The 17,870-nt window shown below is 48.8% G+C and overlaps 1 protein-coding gene across 1 annotated transcript in view; it reads left to right on the top strand.

Moving 5' to 3' along the window:
- The window catches only part of LOC142285822 (interferon-induced GTP-binding protein Mx1-like), a 105,607-nt gene that overhangs the window by 58,267 nt on the left and 29,470 nt on the right, over nucleotides 1–17,870 (top strand). The window contains exons 14-16 of the mRNA XM_075333302.1: nucleotides 6,584–6,725; nucleotides 9,384–9,548; nucleotides 11,152–11,228. Of these exons, the coding sequence (XP_075189417.1) occupies nucleotides 6,584–6,725; nucleotides 9,384–9,548; nucleotides 11,152–11,228 (384 nt within the window). The remainder of the gene's footprint in view (nucleotides 1–6,583; nucleotides 6,726–9,383; nucleotides 9,549–11,151; nucleotides 11,229–17,870) is intronic.

Genomic DNA, 17,870 nt, shown 5'->3' with positions numbered 1-17,870 from the left:
GTCAAGTCCGTCATCTCCGCCTCGCGCCCGCCCTCGGGTGGAGCTGCACCTCCTTAAAAGCTCCCCCTGCCACCATGGCTGCGCGCGACCGTCCTTCTATGTTTGGATGTCTGGCAGCGTGCTGCCACGCCACTGCTCAGGCATTACTGTCTCTTGTGGGCTTGGCCCTTGCTGCTCCGGCAGTACCTCGTTTGCAGGCCGTGTTCCTGCCTTGCTGCTCCGGCAGTACCCCCGTCAACAGGCCGTGTTCCTGCCCCAGGTGAGCTCCTCAAGTCTCCATTGGACTCACCTGGTTATTGAAAGCACACGTGCGTGGGCACCTCTGTGCTACCCTCGTGCCATATTCTCGTGACTTCCACTGGCACACGTGCGTGGGCACCTCTGTGCTTCCCCGTGCAACAGGTACACCGAGCCGTGAGATCTGTGCCATACAACCCTCAGGGGTTAGGGCAGATCGGTGTACATCAATCGTCTGTGACATTCCAGACGATCGCTAGCAGCAACCCGCTCACTCTTCACCCACCATAGCGGCGGTCCCTTACACCGCACAGTGGACCTTGACCGGCGGAAGCAGTCCATTTCCCATCTTGGCACGCTTCCCCGGGTCCCCCTCGTAACAGCAAACCCTATGTAACTGGCAGCCGAACTTTCCAGTTTGCACCTCCGGCAGCAGGTTGTCCAGATGAAGCCCAAAGGGGTGACCCTATCAGCCACAGCAAGAGAAGTTGGTCCAAGTCTGTGATTTCAGGAATATTGCATCTTTACAACATCACAAACTCTTTCAAGTCCCCCAAAAAGGCTGCTCGCCCTTGAAAGACTAATGTAAGAGAGGATAGAATAATACGGAGAATCTCCATGGGTAATAGTTTCACCACTGCAGCTGGAATTGTTCATCAGTTCAGCAATGAAAAGGGTAAGGATCTGTCTCATCATACAGTGTCACGACGTTTAAGAACATTTGGACTGAAGCCCACTCTGCAGTGACCAAACCTGTCATTAGCAGAAAGAATCACAAGGCTAGACTCACCTTTGGTGAGGAGCATGTTGTGTGGACAGAGGAGAAGTGGCCACAGGTCATTTTAGTGATGAAAGCAAGTTTAATTTATTTGGGTCTGATGGGAAACATTATGTTCATTTACAAACTGGAGAAAGACTGAACCCAAAGTGTGTTAAGAAGTCAGTGAAAGGCGGTGGAGGAAGAGTCATGGTTTGGGGGATATTTTCTGCAGCAGGATTTGGACTTCTCATACAGCTACATGGCAGAGTGAATGCAAACGTGGATCGGAACCTTCTTCACAACATGCGGTTCCTTATATGCGTTCATCACTCAATCAGCCAGCAATTTTCATACAGTACAATGTCCCCTGTCACACAGCAAAACGGGTAAAGTAGTCCCTTGAAATAGAAAACACTGAAACAATGAAATGGCCGCACAGAGTCCTGAACTAAACCCAATAGAAAACCTCTGGAAAATACTTGCTGACAAAGTTATGGCCAAGAAACCCACAACAAAGAACTGTGGAAGAGACTGGAAGAAAAGTGGCCCAAAAATCCCACCAGAGCAGTGTGAGAGACTAGTGATGTCCTGTGGCTGCTGATGTGCTGAAATCATTCACAGCGACGGCCGGTGCACGTCCTACTGATTGTGACTGTTGTCACCTGCAGAACATTTACTGCTCATCTCTCTACAGTCATTGCTGCTCTCTAATTATCATCATCACGTTTTAGGAAAATAAAGGTTTTATGTTGATAAACTTTGGATCTTCTTTAAAACCCTGCTCTAGTGGCATGGTGCACCCCTTACCCTGTTCTAGTGGCATGGTGCACCCCTCACCCTGTTCTAGTGACATGGTGCACCCCTCACCCTGTTCTAGTGGCATGGTGCACCCCTTACCCTGTTCTACTGGCATGGTGCACCCCTTACCCTGTTCTAGTGGCATGGTGCACCCCTTACCCTGGTCTACTGGCATGGTGCACCCCTTACCCTGCTCTAGTGGCATGGTGCACCCCTTACCCTGTTCTAGTGGCATGGTGCGCCCCTTACTCTGTTCTAGTGGCATGGTGCACCCCTTACTCTGTTCTAGTAGCATGGTGCTCCCCTTACCCTGTTCTAGTGGCATGGTGCACCCCTCACCCTGCTCTAGTGGCATGGTGCACCCCTTACCCTGTTCTAGTGACATGGTGCGCCCCTTACCCTGCTCTAGTGGCATGGTGCCCCCCTTACCCTGTTCTAGTGACATGGTGCGCCCCTTACCCTGCTCTAGTGACATGGTGCGCCCCTTACCCTGCTCTAGTGACATGGTGCACCCCTTACCCTGCTCTAGTGGCATGGTGCCCCCCTTACCCTGTTCTAGTGACATGGTGCGCCCCTTACCCTGCTCTAGTGACATGGTGCGCCCCTTACCCTGCTCTAGTGGCATGGTGCCCCCCTTACCCTGTTCTAGTGACATGGTGCGCCCCTTACCCTGCTCTAGTGGCATGGTGCGCCCCTTACCCTGCTCTAGTGGCATGGTGCACCCCTTACCCTGTTCTAGTGGCATGGTGCGCCCCTTACTCTGTTCTAGTGGCATGGTGCACCCCTTACTCTGTTCTAGTAGCATGGTGCTCCCCTTACCCTGCTCTAGTGGCATGGTGCTCCCCTTACCCTGTTCTAGTGGCATGGTGCACCCCTCACCCTGCTCTAGTGGCATGGTGCACCCCTTACCCTGTTCTAGTGACATGGTGCCCCCCTTACCCTGCTCTAGTGACATGGTGCCCCCCTTACCCTGCTCTAGTGGCATGGTGCACCCCTTACCCTGCTCTAGTGGCATGGTGCACCCCTTACTCTGTTCTAGTGGCATAGTGCACCCCTTACCCTGCTCTAGTGGCATGGTGCACCCCTTACCCTGTTCTAGTGGCATGGTGCACCCCTTACCCTGCTCTAGTGGCATGGTGCACCCCTTACTCTATTCTAGTGGCATAGTGCACCCCTTACCCTGCTCTAGTGGCATGGTGCACCCCTTACCCTGCTCTAGTGGCATGGTGCACCCCTTACCCTGCTCTAGTGGCATGGTGCACCCCTTACCCTGCTCTAGTGACATGGTGCACCCCTTACCCTGCTCTAGTGGCATGGTGCACCCCTTACCCTGTTATAGTGGCATGGTGCACCCCTTACCCTGTTATAGTGGCATGGTGCACCCCTTACCCTGTTATAGTGGCATGGTGCACCCCTTACCCTGTTCTAGTGGCATGGTGCCCCCCTTACCCTGCTCTAGTGGCATGGTGCACCCCTTACCCTGTTATAGTGGCATGGTGCACCCCTTACCCTGTTATAGTGGCATGGTGCACCCCTTACCCTGTTATAGTGGCATGGTGCACCCCTTACACAAAACTTTGACAAGTTCATCAATGGAGATTATATTAAAAAACCCAGTGGTTTGTAGTCTTGAGGCAGTGGAGGAATAAACCTACGTCATGTGCAGTACTTGCAAGAGGCCACAAGATGGTGCTGGTGAACTGGGACGTGTCACATAGTACTGTGGTGTGATAGACACATTGTGAATATAAATCCAGGCTAGACAGACAATAGCCAGGATCACGTGTCCATGTCATCAGTGCCAGAGAGTGCTGATGTGCTGACACGCCTGTATGCACGCTCCTGTACGCACGCTCCTGTACGCACGCTCCTGTACGCACGCTCCTGTACGCACGCTCCTGTACGCACGCTCCTGTACGCACCCTCCTGTACGCACCCTCCTGTACGCACGCTCCTGTACGCACGCTCATGTACGCACGCTCCTGTATGCACGCTCCTGTATGCACCCTCCTGTATGCACCCTCCTGTATGCACCCTCCTGTATGCACCCTCCTGTATGCACCCTCCTGTATGCACGCTCCTGTATGCACGCTCCTGTATGCACGCTCCTGTATGCACGCTCCTGTATGCACGCTCCTGTATGCACCCTCCTGTATACACGCTCCTGTATGCACCCTCCTGTATGCACGCTCCTGTATGCACGCTCCTGTACGCACGCTCCTGTACGCACGCTCCTGTACGCACGCTCCTGTACGCACGCTCCTGTATGCACGCTCCTGTACGCACGCTCCTGTACGCACGCTCATGTACGCACGCTCCTGTATGCACGCTCCTGTATGCACACTCACCATGAGACTCCATTGCTGAGCAAAAAGCAAGTTCAAGAGCGTTTAAAGTTTGCTGAACAACATTTAGACGAACCTGTGAAATACTGGGAGAATATAGTGTGGTCAGATGAGACCAAAATTGATCTCTTCGAATGCCATAATACATACAATGTTTGTAGGTAAAACAAAAAGCAAATACTCGCCAAAACACCAACAACAGTGAAATGTGGAAGTGGGAACATCATAGTGTGGGGCTGCAACCAGAAGCTTACGAGAAACCACTCACCACACCACTGCACAAGAGAACTGAATACACAGCATTGGCCTGGATTAGGAGCAGGGTTAAAATAGCCAATGATGGGTTGTTATTCACCAAACGGCACTGAGAAACTTCATATAATTGAAGGAAGAATAAATGGACAAATGCACCAAGGCATTTTGGATGAAAATCTCCTACCAGGATGATGAAGATGAAACGAGGCTGGACATTTTATCAAAAAAATGATGCCAAATACACAGCCAAGGAGACTCTGTTACGTTTAGAGAAGGAAAATAAATCTGCTAGAATGGCCGAGCCGATCACCGGAGCTGAATCCAATAGAAAATGTATGGAAGAAACTAAAGCTCCGAGATCATAGAAGGAGCCGGGTCCTGCAGGATGAGAGGAGTGTGTGTGGAAGAATGGCCAAAATCCCACCTGAGCAATGCAGGCGACTAGTTTCTCTATACAGCAGGTGTCGTGAAGTTGTCATCACCAGTGTCATGCCACCAATTCCGGCAGACCACACAGCCCCTATGTGGATTGTGAGATGGGGTGCCTGGTGTCATCGCCCAAAAACTGGACCCCCCCTTCACCTGCAATTTTACTTTTAACTGTAGCTGTATAATACAGGATGATACAGTTGTAAACAATCATGAAAAAGAGAGCAGTCCACTACCTACTCCATCATTCTCCCTTGGAGTCTGAAATCTGGTGTCTCAGCGCTATGTCACTACGGTGTGCCTGCTGTGCCAAGATTTGAAAAACTTTAGACCGCATGTCACTGCAAAGATTGGAGCATCGGAGGGAAAAAAGGAGAGCTGAGCATTTTTTTTTTTTTTTTTTAAATCCGTGAATACACTGCTGTCTAATGGTCATAATACTACATGGACGACCATAGGGTGCATTATACCATGGGGAGGACTATGGGGGTTCATTATAATATATGGAGCATTATGGGGGTCCATTATATCATTTCGATGACCATTGGGGTGCATTATAATATATGGAGGACTATGGGGGTGCAATATAATATATGAAGGACTATGGGGTGTGCATTATACTATATGGAGGACTATAGGCTGCATTATAATACATGTAGGACTAAGGCGTTAGATCACAATATATGGAGGATTCTGGGGTGTGCATTATAATATGCGGAACACTATGGAGTGCATTATACTATATGGAAGACTATATGGGGACCATTATACTGCATGGTGGACTATTGGGGCTCTATTATAATATATGGAGGACTACGGAGTGCATAATACTATATGGAGGACTATGGTGAGTGCTTTATACTATTCGGAGGGCTATGTATGGCCCATTATACTATATGGTTGACTATGTAAGGCCAATTATACTATATGGAAGACTATGTGGGGGCCATTATAATATATGGGGGGCTATAAGGCAGTGTTATACTTTAGGGAGGGCTATTTGAAGGCTACACTATACAGTGTGAAGGTTTGTGTGGGGTCCATCATACTATGCGGAGGGCTGTATGAGGGCGATTATAGTGTTTGGAGGGCTAGTGGGGGGCATTATACAATGTAAAAAGGTGTGGGGGCCATTATACTGTATGAAGGGCTGTGTGGAAAATGCATATGCACATTACACATAGATACAGTTACACAAATACCTAAACATAGAGAGCAAATCTGACAAAATTTGAATCAATCAAATCATACAGATTTTACTGGGAAATTTGATTGGCAGCAAAGTTACTCTCTGCAAATTGAATGTTTTGAAGGTTTCTCCAGACCCTGGAGCGTAATAAATGTAAAATATATATATAAAAAAAAGGTAAAAAAATAAAATAAACCTCACTTTACCATTGAGTTGTGCCACTGTCCTCTCGGCTCGCAGTCCACCATCCAGTCTTCTTGTTTCCACTGTCACATGCTGCATTTCCAACTTTTTCACTCTAGGCTTGGACATCCGGGAGTGATCAGGTCTCGATGTAGTTACGTTCCGTGCCGACGCGGCGCACATTGAGATGTTACAAAATATATCGCAACCTTAAGATATGCAATGATTTCCGAGGCTTAGTCGCAGCCGGAACTTCTGGCCTAGAGTAAAGACACCAGAGATTTGTCACGAGATGGCAGAAAGAGGAGCAGAGGACTGGAAATCATGGACCCCAGAGACCCTCCATTGAACTATTTTTATAACATAACTTTTTTTCTATCTCATCAGAAAATCCAAGAATTTACTGACGGAATTCTTAAAGTGGTAAATGGAGATGAAGAAGGAAGCAGTGAAGACCTAAATCTGTTCCTAAATTTGCGAAGACTTTTTGACATGTTTGAAAAGCGCATGAAGGAATCATGTGATGCGTGTAAGTACAAAAACTGTAAGAGGATAAGAGGTCTCAGTGAGTAGCAGCTCTGCGAGATCCAGATTGGTTGGCCAGAGATATGGTGCACCCTGCAGAGTTTAAATTAAACTTTTTTCTTTCTTGATGCACTAGAAAGCAGCAGTGAGCCAGCACAATATTTTTTGTAGAAAAAAAAATTGAAAACCGTGTCAGACAGAGATTTGTATATTTTTGCACTCCTGTTTTACCAGTGAACTTTTACATCTGTGGTACTATATAAACTGGTCACATAATGTTATAGAGCAGAAACTTTCAGTACACCACAGAGCGCGTGTGCTGTATTGATTTCTCAAGCGCTTGTGAAACAGTTCTTATTAATTTGCATTTCCAATGGCATAGAAGGAGTGTATTTCGCTCACAGTACATACCACTCTAATATATAGCACCCTGCTGCAGGAGCTGGCTTTTTGGACATATATCTACTGTTTATTTCTTGTTATGTCCTTTTTAGGAAAGTTGGTTTAATTTTGTCAAAAAAATGTAAAAAAAAAGAAAAATCTTCCTATTAGATTGTGTACAGTGGGTATGGAAAGTATTCAGACTCCTTTAAATTTTTTCACTCTTTGTTTCATTGCAGCCATTTGGTAAATACAAAAAAGTTCATTTTTTTCTCATTAATGTACACTCTGCACCCCATCCTCCATCTTGACAGAAAAAAAAACAAAAATGTAGAAATTTTTGAAAATGTATTTAACAAGAAAAACTGAAATATCACATGGTCATAAGTATTCAGACCCTTTGCTCAGTATTGAGTAGAAGCTCCTTTTCAGCTAGTACAGCCATGAGGCTTCTTGGAAATGATGCAACAAGTTTTTCACCCCTGGATTTGGGGATCCTTTGCCATTCGTCCTTGCAGATCCTCTCCAGTTCCGTCAGGTTGATTGGTGAACGTTTCAGGTCTCTCCAGAGATTCTCAATTGGGTTTAGGTCAGGGCTCTGTCTGGGCCAGTCAAGAATGGTCACAGAGTTGTTCATTGTCTTGTTGGAAGGTTATCCTTCGGCCAAGTCTAAGGTCCAGGGCACTCTGGAAGAAAACCTCTTCCAGGATATCTCTGTACTTGGCTGCATTCATCTTTCCTTCAATTGTAACCAGTCGTCCTGTCCCTGCAGCTGAAAAACATCCCCATAGCATGATGCTGCCACCACCATGTTTTACTGTGGGGATTGTATTGGGCAGGTGATGAGCAGTGCCTGGTTTTCTCCACACATACCGCTTAGAATTATCACCAAAAAGTTCTATCTTCGTCTCATAAGACCAGAGAATCTTATTTGTCATATTCTGTGAATCCTTCATGTGTTTTTTTGCAAAATCTATGTCGGCTTTCATATGACTTGCACTGAGGAGAGGCTTCCGTCCGCGACTCAGCCATAAAGGCCTGACTGGTGGAGGACTGCAGTGATAGTTGACTTTGTGGAACTTTCTCCCATCTTCCTACTGCATCTCTGGAGCTCAGCCACAGTGATCTTGGGGTTCTTCTTTACCTCTCTAACCAAGGCTCTTCTCCCACGATTGCTCAGTTTGGCTGGACGACCAGGTCTAGGAAGAGTTCTGGTGGTCCCAAACGTCTTCCATTAAAGGATTATAGAGGCCACTGTGCTCTTAGGAACCTTGAGTACTGCAGAAATTCTTTTGTAACCTTGGCCAGATCTGTGCCTTGCCACAATTCTGTCTCTGAGCTTCTTGGGCAGTTCCTTTGACCTCATGATTCTCATTTGGTGTGACATGCAGTGTGAGCTGTGAGGTCTTATATAGACAGGTGTGCGCCTTTCCAAATCAAGTCCTATCAGTTTAATTACACACAGCTGGCCTCCAATGAAGGAGTAGAACCATCTCAAGGAGGATCAAATGAAATGGACAACATGTGACTTACATATGAGTCCCTGAGCAAAGGGACTGAATACTTATGACCATGTGATATTTCCGTTTTTCTTGTTTAATACATTTTCAAAAATGTCTACATTTCTGTTTTTTCTGACAAGATGGGGGATGGGGCGCACAGTGTACATTAATGAGAAAAAAAGGAACTTTTTTGCTTTACCAAATGGGATCAATGAAACAAAGAGTGAAAATTTTGTGGGCGCACTAACATGCTAATGAATACGCAGCGACGCCGCACATACCTCACTGTTGATGGCGGCCGGAGACAGATGGATGCGCACTGGGCATGATCCAGGGTCCTTTTTTCTATTTTTTGTTTAAGAAGTGTGGACACCTTTACACCTATATTTTTTTTCTTTTTTTACTTAAATGCATGTAATTTTTCCTTAAAATAGATTTTTTAATGGGGTTTTAATAAATATACGGCACCACATTGCTTTCCTGAGCTTCTTGTTTCGTTGAGCATTGCTAGCTACAAAATGAGCTGAGAATTTGTCAGTGAGCTCTTCTGAGTGAGAGGTTGTATATTTTATCGTTTTATTTGTCTTTCTTTTTATTCTGAGCTCCTCTGCTGGTTTGTGACCACATCGAAGTTCACCTCAACCTTGATGTGGTCTGAGATCATAAATCAGGATCATAAATAAGTGAAATGGATATGCAAAATCTTACCCATCTATAGATATCATATTTTAAAATTGATTGTATCTGATTTTTCCTTTTATGAAATCTTAATATTTTAGTTATAAATAAATTGAAAAATGATAACAGAGGAGACGCTTATGAGAGTCAATATAGAGGCCGTGAGCTCAAGGGATTCATCAACTACAGGAAATTTGAGAACATTTTAAGGAAACACATTATGACGTTCCAAGTCCCGGCGGTCTGTCTGTTACGAGAGGTCACTGGTAAGACTTCTTTAGTTAGAGGTGGTGCAAAATACAAATTAATTTTCATTCTAAATCTATATCTACTAGTGCCATAATCTCAACTATTTTCTAATATACTTGAGTTAAAAAGTCCCTATCCTTCCCTAACTACACTATCTAATTGCTTTTCTTTTCATTTCTATTTTCTTTTTGTTGATGATTTGTTTGAGAATCTCAGTGCATGCTGAGATACTAAAACAAAGCGTCATAAGGTGGAAGAGTCTGAGCTCACTGCCACATCCCCTGCCTCCTCCCTGAAACGAAGCATCATTAGTGACTCTCATTTCAGGAGCTGGGTTAGTCTGCTGTGTGATATTAACAATGACAATGCATTCTCTTTATGGCTCATCAAATCAGTAATACTCAAACAAAGCGTCATCAGGGGATGTTGCACAGCTTCTAGCTTCCCAGTTGCAGAAAAAAGTTCACAGAGCAGATTACATGGGATTGCAAGCCTTTACTTCTGAGAACATGAGATACAAATAAAAAATGCACAATCATTTAGCATTGCATCAGGAAGTGAAAAATTGAAACCAAAACGAAAAACAACAAGAGACTTTTTTTTACAATACAGTGAGTAAGGAAACTGCACAACATCGCCATCTACTGTTAGATCAGTATAAAGTCCTCCTTCACACATACAAAGAAGTCCTCATCTGTTGTATATACCAACAGGGGAAAGAGTCTTTGGTCACTACCACAGCCAGTGCCTATTCCCTGAAATGAAGCGTCATTGATAATGCTCATTTAAGAGGCTGGGCTAGTGTACTGTGGTATGTGCACAATGACAGTGCACTCTCTTTTTGGCTCATCTCATGAGTATAACAGGACGGCAATCGAGCAGAGTGCACTGTCAGTGTGTATTGTAAGATGAATAGCCGGCTTATAGAGACAAGCACCACCAAGTGGGGGCAGTGCTGATCTCTGCCTACCAAATGTTGCACACATCACCCACATATTAAATACATAATGCAGACATCACACGCACACAATACATACAGCATACGCGTTGTTCAATGGTATACAGTATGTCCCTCACACATTGGATATTGCAAACATTATTATTTTGCAATAGTACCTATAATGCCCGCCTTCTGTGCAAGTAAGACACTGGTATCCGGGTTAATCATATCTTATGAAATTTAGAGATGGTAAATTCTCTCAACTTGGGGGGATATTTGCTTTGTATCAATATGAAGTGAATCTGCTGGGAGACCTTCCTATTGGTTCTTCTGTCTTCTATTTTCATTCTGGTCCACCAGCCACTTCTTCCATTCTTTGTCTAGGACCCATGATGTCATGCAGATATAATGTACGTCGTTGACATTAAGGAAGCGGGGTTGCTCCTCATGTAGAATAATTTAGGGTTCGCGAGTCCGACAGATTCACTCAATTCATGGAGGTTCAATTTGCATCCAATAAATTTGGTGTGAAGTGAATCCACTAGAAAGGGGTTAAATTAACATAAATTCTCATGTTCAGGTCTCCTCTTTTCCAGTTTTGCCGAATGAGAAAGTAGAAAACAATTTTTGTTTTGAATTTGAATTTTGTTTTGAATTTGAATTCTTATTTCTTTGTGCAGAACTCGTCAACAAATGTTTCATGGAAGTCTCATCGAGATGTTTCCTTCAATTCCATAATCTTCAGACGGCCGCAATGGTAAGACCCAAATATCAGAAACTAAGCTCCATATGTGAGCCCTTTCTGTCACTTCGTAATGGCTGAGTAATATAATGATGTGCACATAACTAATAGATTAATTAATATACTAACTGACATGTATTAACTCGTTCACCAGCAAAGAATTTTAGACATTTTGCCAATTTTCACACTTTAGTCATCACTGGAATATTAGGCAGTGGATTATACACTATATGCATGTATTATACAGTGTGTCCACCCATATCCTGTCCACCGCCATTAACTTGAGAACGGCGGCAGCTATAGCCATAGAAGTGGTGTCTAGGTATAGTAAAGTAGCCATGCGCTACACAATGAAACCACCTATATAGCGCCACCTGGTGGAAAACAACGGAGTTAGCATTTTAATCTCGAAAACGGAACGAGAGAGAGAAAAAAAGTGAATTACAAAGTTGTAGGGCATCATCAATTCAATACGAATCGACACCTTGCATACAGAAAAGCTATGATAAGAACGTGTAAAACTCACAAGGCTGCGGACGTGAAGCGACACCTCATGGAGACCTTCTTACAAGTCATTGGGTATGTTGGCTGTGTGGAGTGGCCTCCACGCTCACCTGACCTGACCCCATTGGACTTCTTTCTTTGAGGTCACATCACACAGCAGGTGTACGCGACCCCTCTACCAACATTGCAGGACCTACGACCACGTATCACAGATGCTTGTGCAAACGTGTCACCTACCATAATCCACAACGTGCAGCAAGATACAGTATGCTGTGCAGAGCCCAGATGTGCATTGCAGCTGACGGTGGCTACTGCGCATCAAAGTTACATGAGCGCCATATGCGTGACCAGCATTCAATGTTTTGGGGGGGTTCATAGGTTTCATATCATAGCATTTCTGTATGCAAGTTGTCGATTCGTATTAAATTGATGCCCTACAATTTTGTTATTCACTTTTTTTCCTCTATCTCGTTCTGTTTTCAAGATGAAAATGCTAACTCCGTTGTTTTCCACCAGATGGCGCTATAGGTAGTTTCATGGCAACTTTACTATACCTAGACACCACTTCTATGCCTATAGCTGCCGCCGTTCTCAAGTTAATGGCGGTGGACAGGATATGGGTGGACACAATGTATACATAGGTGTGAGGCAAATCCCGGGATATGAAGATGAATTATGACTTCCAGTCATAATCGCTCATCACTCCCTGGCAGTGCCCCCTCCCTTCTTGTCCTCAATGTCCAGCATCTGTGAAGGTGTCACATCCCATGGCCATCTCCTATGATATGGAAATTAGGTGATGTGGGAACAATGGACACAGGATGACTCCCTGCCGTGACCCTGTGGTAGGAGCTGCTATCTAATTAGCAAGCTTGGAAGTATCCAGACAGAACGACTCCAGTAAAAAATGGTTCATATCTCGCAAGCCATATTTCCGATAAATATGGCAACCATAAAAATGGTGTCTCCGCATGCGGACGATGCTGGCACACCCTTTTTATGGGAGCGGGAGCTTGGGAAATACCCCAGGCGTGATATCAGCCAATGGGGAACTAGTAGACAAGTCATGAAACCTCTCGTTCTGTAGCTAAATTCATAGCTGTCACAATGAGAGCGTCGGCGTCCGCCTACGACGCTCCCAGGCAAAGTTATGGCCGTATTCCATGTTGTGGATTTTGTCCATAACTCCAGCCAGGGGTGGAGCAGTGCTCCCTCTGAGGTCACGAAGGTAGGAGGGGACCTGGATTTGCCCAGGTTGATAACCCTACTTCGGCCATTTTCCAGTGTTCTTTCGCTGGGGGTCACGTGTAGGAAACATCTGTGGGAGTTCCTAGAAACCTGGTCTACAGCGCCCCCCTGTGGCCAGACGCACAAGGTAACTGATTGAATTGCATACCTGTTTGTAAACCATGCTTTATCTGTAACTGTACTCTGACATATGTATATTCTGTAGATCTCCTATTGTATATATTGTAGTTTCTAGTGTGGCTTTAGGCCGATTAAATTATATAATTAATCTTGGGCTGTTCTGTTATCTCGATCTTGAATCCCACGTCTGTGTGTTCGGCTAATAGTTACCGTGAAGCGGTTGGTGGCAGCGAGTTGTGCCAAGGATTATTGTGGGGAGGCCAGTGAGATCCGGGGAGGTTTTATATATTCCGCCCGCGGAGGTCGGGGGAATATATACCCTACTCTCACTGGGGACCCTTCAATAATCGGCATAAGTAGTATAGCGGCCTCCTTGCTTATTGTCGGGCAATTCCATAATTGGCCTGACTATAAGAGGGGCGCTAGAGAGCGCGTCACGTGCTCTGTCTGTCGGTCGGGAGGTATAAAGGAGGGGTGACCCCCCACTTGTTACCCCCCGATTGTGACGTACTGGTAGCCAGCGCGGGGGATTTCTGAGTGACCCCCCCGGTGGTTCGTGACATATTGGTGGCAAGCGGTGGGATCGAGATAATAGTGTGTGTGAGTGTGAGACCCATACTCCCAGACACTAAAGACTGCCTGCAGCAGCTGTGGCTGCTGGGGTCTTCAGACTAGCTCAACACTAGAGTGTCAGAGTGCAGATACTGTAAGGTGTGTGGAGGCATCAGGTGTCAGTTCTGTGTCAGTGACCAAAGTCTGCAACAATGGCTGAGAGCACCAGGAGCAAAGCCAAAGGAATGGCCGATGCTCAGGCCAGAGGCGATGAGGAGGTTGTCCACGAGCCCTCCAGGAGCTCGACGCCAGAAAACCGTTCTGCAATGGACAGTGAAGCACCAGGCTCCGCAGCGGGCCGCAGATCACCACGTGCCATTCCACCGAGCCTGGGAGGCTCGGACAGCCTTCTTCAAATGGCTATGGCCCTTCTCCAGGCTGGAGACCGGGATACCTACGAGATACTCATGGCCGAGCGTGAGCGACAGGCAGCGCGTGACGCTGAGGCTGCGGAGCGGCAAGCAGTGCGTGAGGCTGCGGAGCGGCAAGCAGCACGTGAAGAGCGCCAGGCAGAGCGTGACTACCAGCTGCAGCTAGCTCAGCTCCGGCCCTCATCAGCCACACGTGACCTTCAAGACACCAAACTTCCAAAGGTCCGTGTTGAGGACTTCCCAGTGCTGGAGAAGGATGGAGACTTGGACTCTTTCTTGACTGCTTTTGAACGGACTTGCCTGCAGCACCATCTGGACAAGGACCAGTGGGCCAAATACCTGACCCCCCGTTTAAGGGGTAAGGCCCTGGATATCCTTGGGGACTTGCCTGCTGAGGCAGATCAGGGCTACGACACCATCAAGCGGGCCCTGATCCAACAGTACAACCTCACTCCAGAGTCCTACCGCAAGAAGTTCCGGAGCCTACAGAAGGGACCAAAGGACTCCTGGGCTGACCACCGGCGGGCACTTGCCCGAGCTGCCGACCACTGGACCCAAGGCCTGCAGCTTTCCACCGGACCGGAGATCCTGGACTTGTTCATCACGGAGCAACTCTTGTGGAACTGCCCTGAGGATCTCCGCCAGTTCATCCGAGACCAGAAGCCAAAGGGGTCCACGGCTACAGCTGCCCTGGCCGATGACTACACCAACAATCGGGCTCCTGAGGCCAGGAGAGCAGCCACCAGCAGCACCTGGAGAGGGGGTAAGATGAATTCTGCGACTGCCCCACCTGCCCCTAGACTGCAGGGGGTGTCCCCCTCAACTCCCCTCTCCAGGCCCGTGGCAGAGCCAAGACGGTGCCACCAGTGCAACCTACCTGGACACTTCAAGGCCATGTGCCCTCAGCGTCCCAAGGCCCCGGCTCCGTCCCCGTCCCAAGGGCCGCCCAAGGTGTATTGTGTGGGTGGGGGTGGTGGTAGGTCCCTGGACAGCTTCCAACCTGTCACCGTCGGCCGGTCTGTGACCATAGGACTGCGAGACAACGCCTCGGAGGTGACTCTGGTGCGGCCTGAGATGGTGTCCCCCCAAGACTTGATCCCTGGAAAAACCCTCGCTGTCTCCGGGATTGGAGGCATTGACCCGGCGCTGCCTGTTGCTGACATTTATGTGGACTGGGGCGCAGGGCGAGGGGTGAGAGAGGTGGGGGTAACTGATCGGATCCCTGCAAACGTGCTACTTGGGACAGATTTGGGGCAGATAACCTCCCAGTTTGGGCCCCCCCCAAGGGCTGAACCTTCAGCCAGTACTGACATGACTCCTGACAATGTTAATGTGTTATCTATGAATGATGTAAGGGAGGAGGGAGTGAACTCTGATATTTCTGCTTGCACAGACACCATAGACACACACACAGCTGCAGCTGTGACAGGGGAGGGGGTCAGAGAAAGTTGTGACAATGCCTCTACAAGTAATCAGCCTGTGAGCTGGGATCTGCTGCCCTCTGCAGGGATAAGCAGAGAGCAGGGTGCTGCAGGGGGAGGACCAGTGTGTGGGGTGGGGGCTACCACAGCAAATGTGGGGTCCCCAGAGATTTCACAGCGGGGTTCTGTTGCTGCAGGAGGGGAACAGGCAGGTGAGATTGGGGCCGGTCCAGGAGCGGAAGTGCTCCCAGGTAAGATCTCGGTGCATGGTTCCCCCACAACCGGGGTGTCAGGAAGCCAGGTCGGTCTGCCTGAACCGGCGACTTGGTCAGGAACGGAGGAGGAGCAGGCACGACCCACGGTCGCAGCGGCTGTGGCCGCTGTCACCCGCAGTGGGAGTGCTGGAAGCCAAGGGGCCTCCCGGAGGTCCGATAGCTCTTCCCCTTCTGACCAAGTGGCAGCCGAGTCAGGTGGAGGCCAGGACACAGGTCCCGGGGTACTGACCGAAGATGTGACAGTCTCGTCGATTCTGGCCACATCTAGTCAGGGGTTTCAGGCAGCGTTAGAAGCTGACGACAGCCTGAAAGCTCTAAAGGAGCAGGCGGCACAACCTCCCTCGGACTCGGACCCGGAGCGAGTGGTCTGGGACCAAGGACGGCTGTACCGGGCCACGGTCCAGCAGGGTTCACCGGAGGCGTGGCCCAGGGACCGACAGTTGGTGGTACCCTATCCGTTCCGGACGGAGTTGTTGCGGATCGCACATGAGATTCCGATGGCCGGACACCTAGGGATCGCTAAGACCAAGGCCAGGTTAAACCAGCATTTCTACTGGCCAAAAATGGGGGCCGATGTGGCTGCCTACTGCCGTTCGTGTGAAACCTGTCAGAGAGTGGGGAAGGCGGGGCCACGCCCCAAAGCCCCACTGGTATCTCTGCCCATCATCGATGAGCCTTTCAGGAGGGTGGCTGTGGATCTGGTCGGCCCGCTGGCCATCCCCAGCAGCTCCGGGAAACGCTTCATACTGACGGTAGTGGACTATGCCACCCGGTACCCAGAAGCTGTGGCCTTGTCGTCCATTCGGGCTGACAAGGTGGCCACCGCATTGCTGGAGATTTTCTCCCGAGTGGGTTTTCCCCAGGAAATGCTCACTGACCGGGGGACCCAATTCATGTCCCAGCTGATGGAGGCCCTCTGTAAGCAAGTCCAGGTGCGACATCTGGTGGCCAGCCCGTACCATCCACAGACTAATGGCCTGTGCGAGCGGTTTAATGGCACCTTAAAGCAGATGCTTAAGATGTTGGTCGACTCCCATGGGCGTGACTGGGAGCGGTATCTCCCACACCTGTTATTTGCTTACCGGGAGGTTCCACAGGCCTCAACAGGATTCTCACCGTTTGAGCTCCTGTACGGGCGACGTGTGCGGGGCCCCCTGGCTCTGGTGAAAGAGGCTTGGGAAGGGGATTTGGCCACCCCTGGAGTGTCGGTTATCGAGTATGTCATGCGCTTCCGGGACAAAATGCAGGCCTTGACGCAACTGGTACACGACAATATGGCTCAAGCCCAGGCCGATCAGAAGCGTTGGTACGACCAGAACGCTTGTGAGAGGACCTACCAAGTGGGTCAAAAGGTGTGGGTACTGGTCCCCGTACCACAGGACAAGCTTCAGGCAGCCTGGGAAGGCCCATACCTCGTGTACCAGCAGCTCAACCCTGTGACGTACCTGGTCACCCTGGACCCTGCCCGTGGAAGGCGGAAGCCCTTCCATGTGAACATGATGAAGGCACATCATGAGCGGGAGGCATGTGCGCTCCCCGTGTGCAACCTGCCCGAGGAGGGAGAAGCGGAAACCCTCTTGGATATGCTAGCCCAGGTTAGGGCAGGCGGATCCATTGAGGATGTGGAGGTTGGCCACCAGCTCTTGGAGGACCAACGGTCCCAGCTGTGGGCCACCCTACACCCCTTCCGGGGGTTGTTTACCAACCAGCCCGGAAGGACTAACTTGGCTGTCCATCACGTGGACACTGGGGATCATCCCCCGATCCGGCGTTCAGCATATCGGGTCTCCCTGGAGGTGCAGCAACACATGCGCCAGGAGATTGACGAGATGCTGAAGCTGGGGGTGATCCAGGCATCCAACAGCGCTTGGGCCTCGCCTGTAGTCCTCGTCCCTAAGAAGGACAGAACCACTCGGTTCTGCGTGGACTACAGGGGGCTCAATGCTGTCACGGTCGCCGATGCGTACCCAATGCCACGCATCGATGACCTGCTCGATCAGTTGGCCGGGGCTCAGTACCTGACCATCATGGATCTGAGCCGGGGATATTGGCAGATCCCCCTGACTCGCAAGGCCAGGGAACGCTCTGCCTTTATCACCCCATTTG

The sequence above is a fragment of the Anomaloglossus baeobatrachus genome, chromosome 2 (assembly GCF_048569485.1).
Source record: "Anomaloglossus baeobatrachus isolate aAnoBae1 chromosome 2, aAnoBae1.hap1, whole genome shotgun sequence".
NCBI classification, from domain to species: domain Eukaryota; kingdom Metazoa; phylum Chordata; class Amphibia; order Anura; family Aromobatidae; genus Anomaloglossus; species Anomaloglossus baeobatrachus.
Note: the sequence above shows the minus strand (reverse complement) of the source record. Positions and strands in the feature narration are given on the sequence as shown.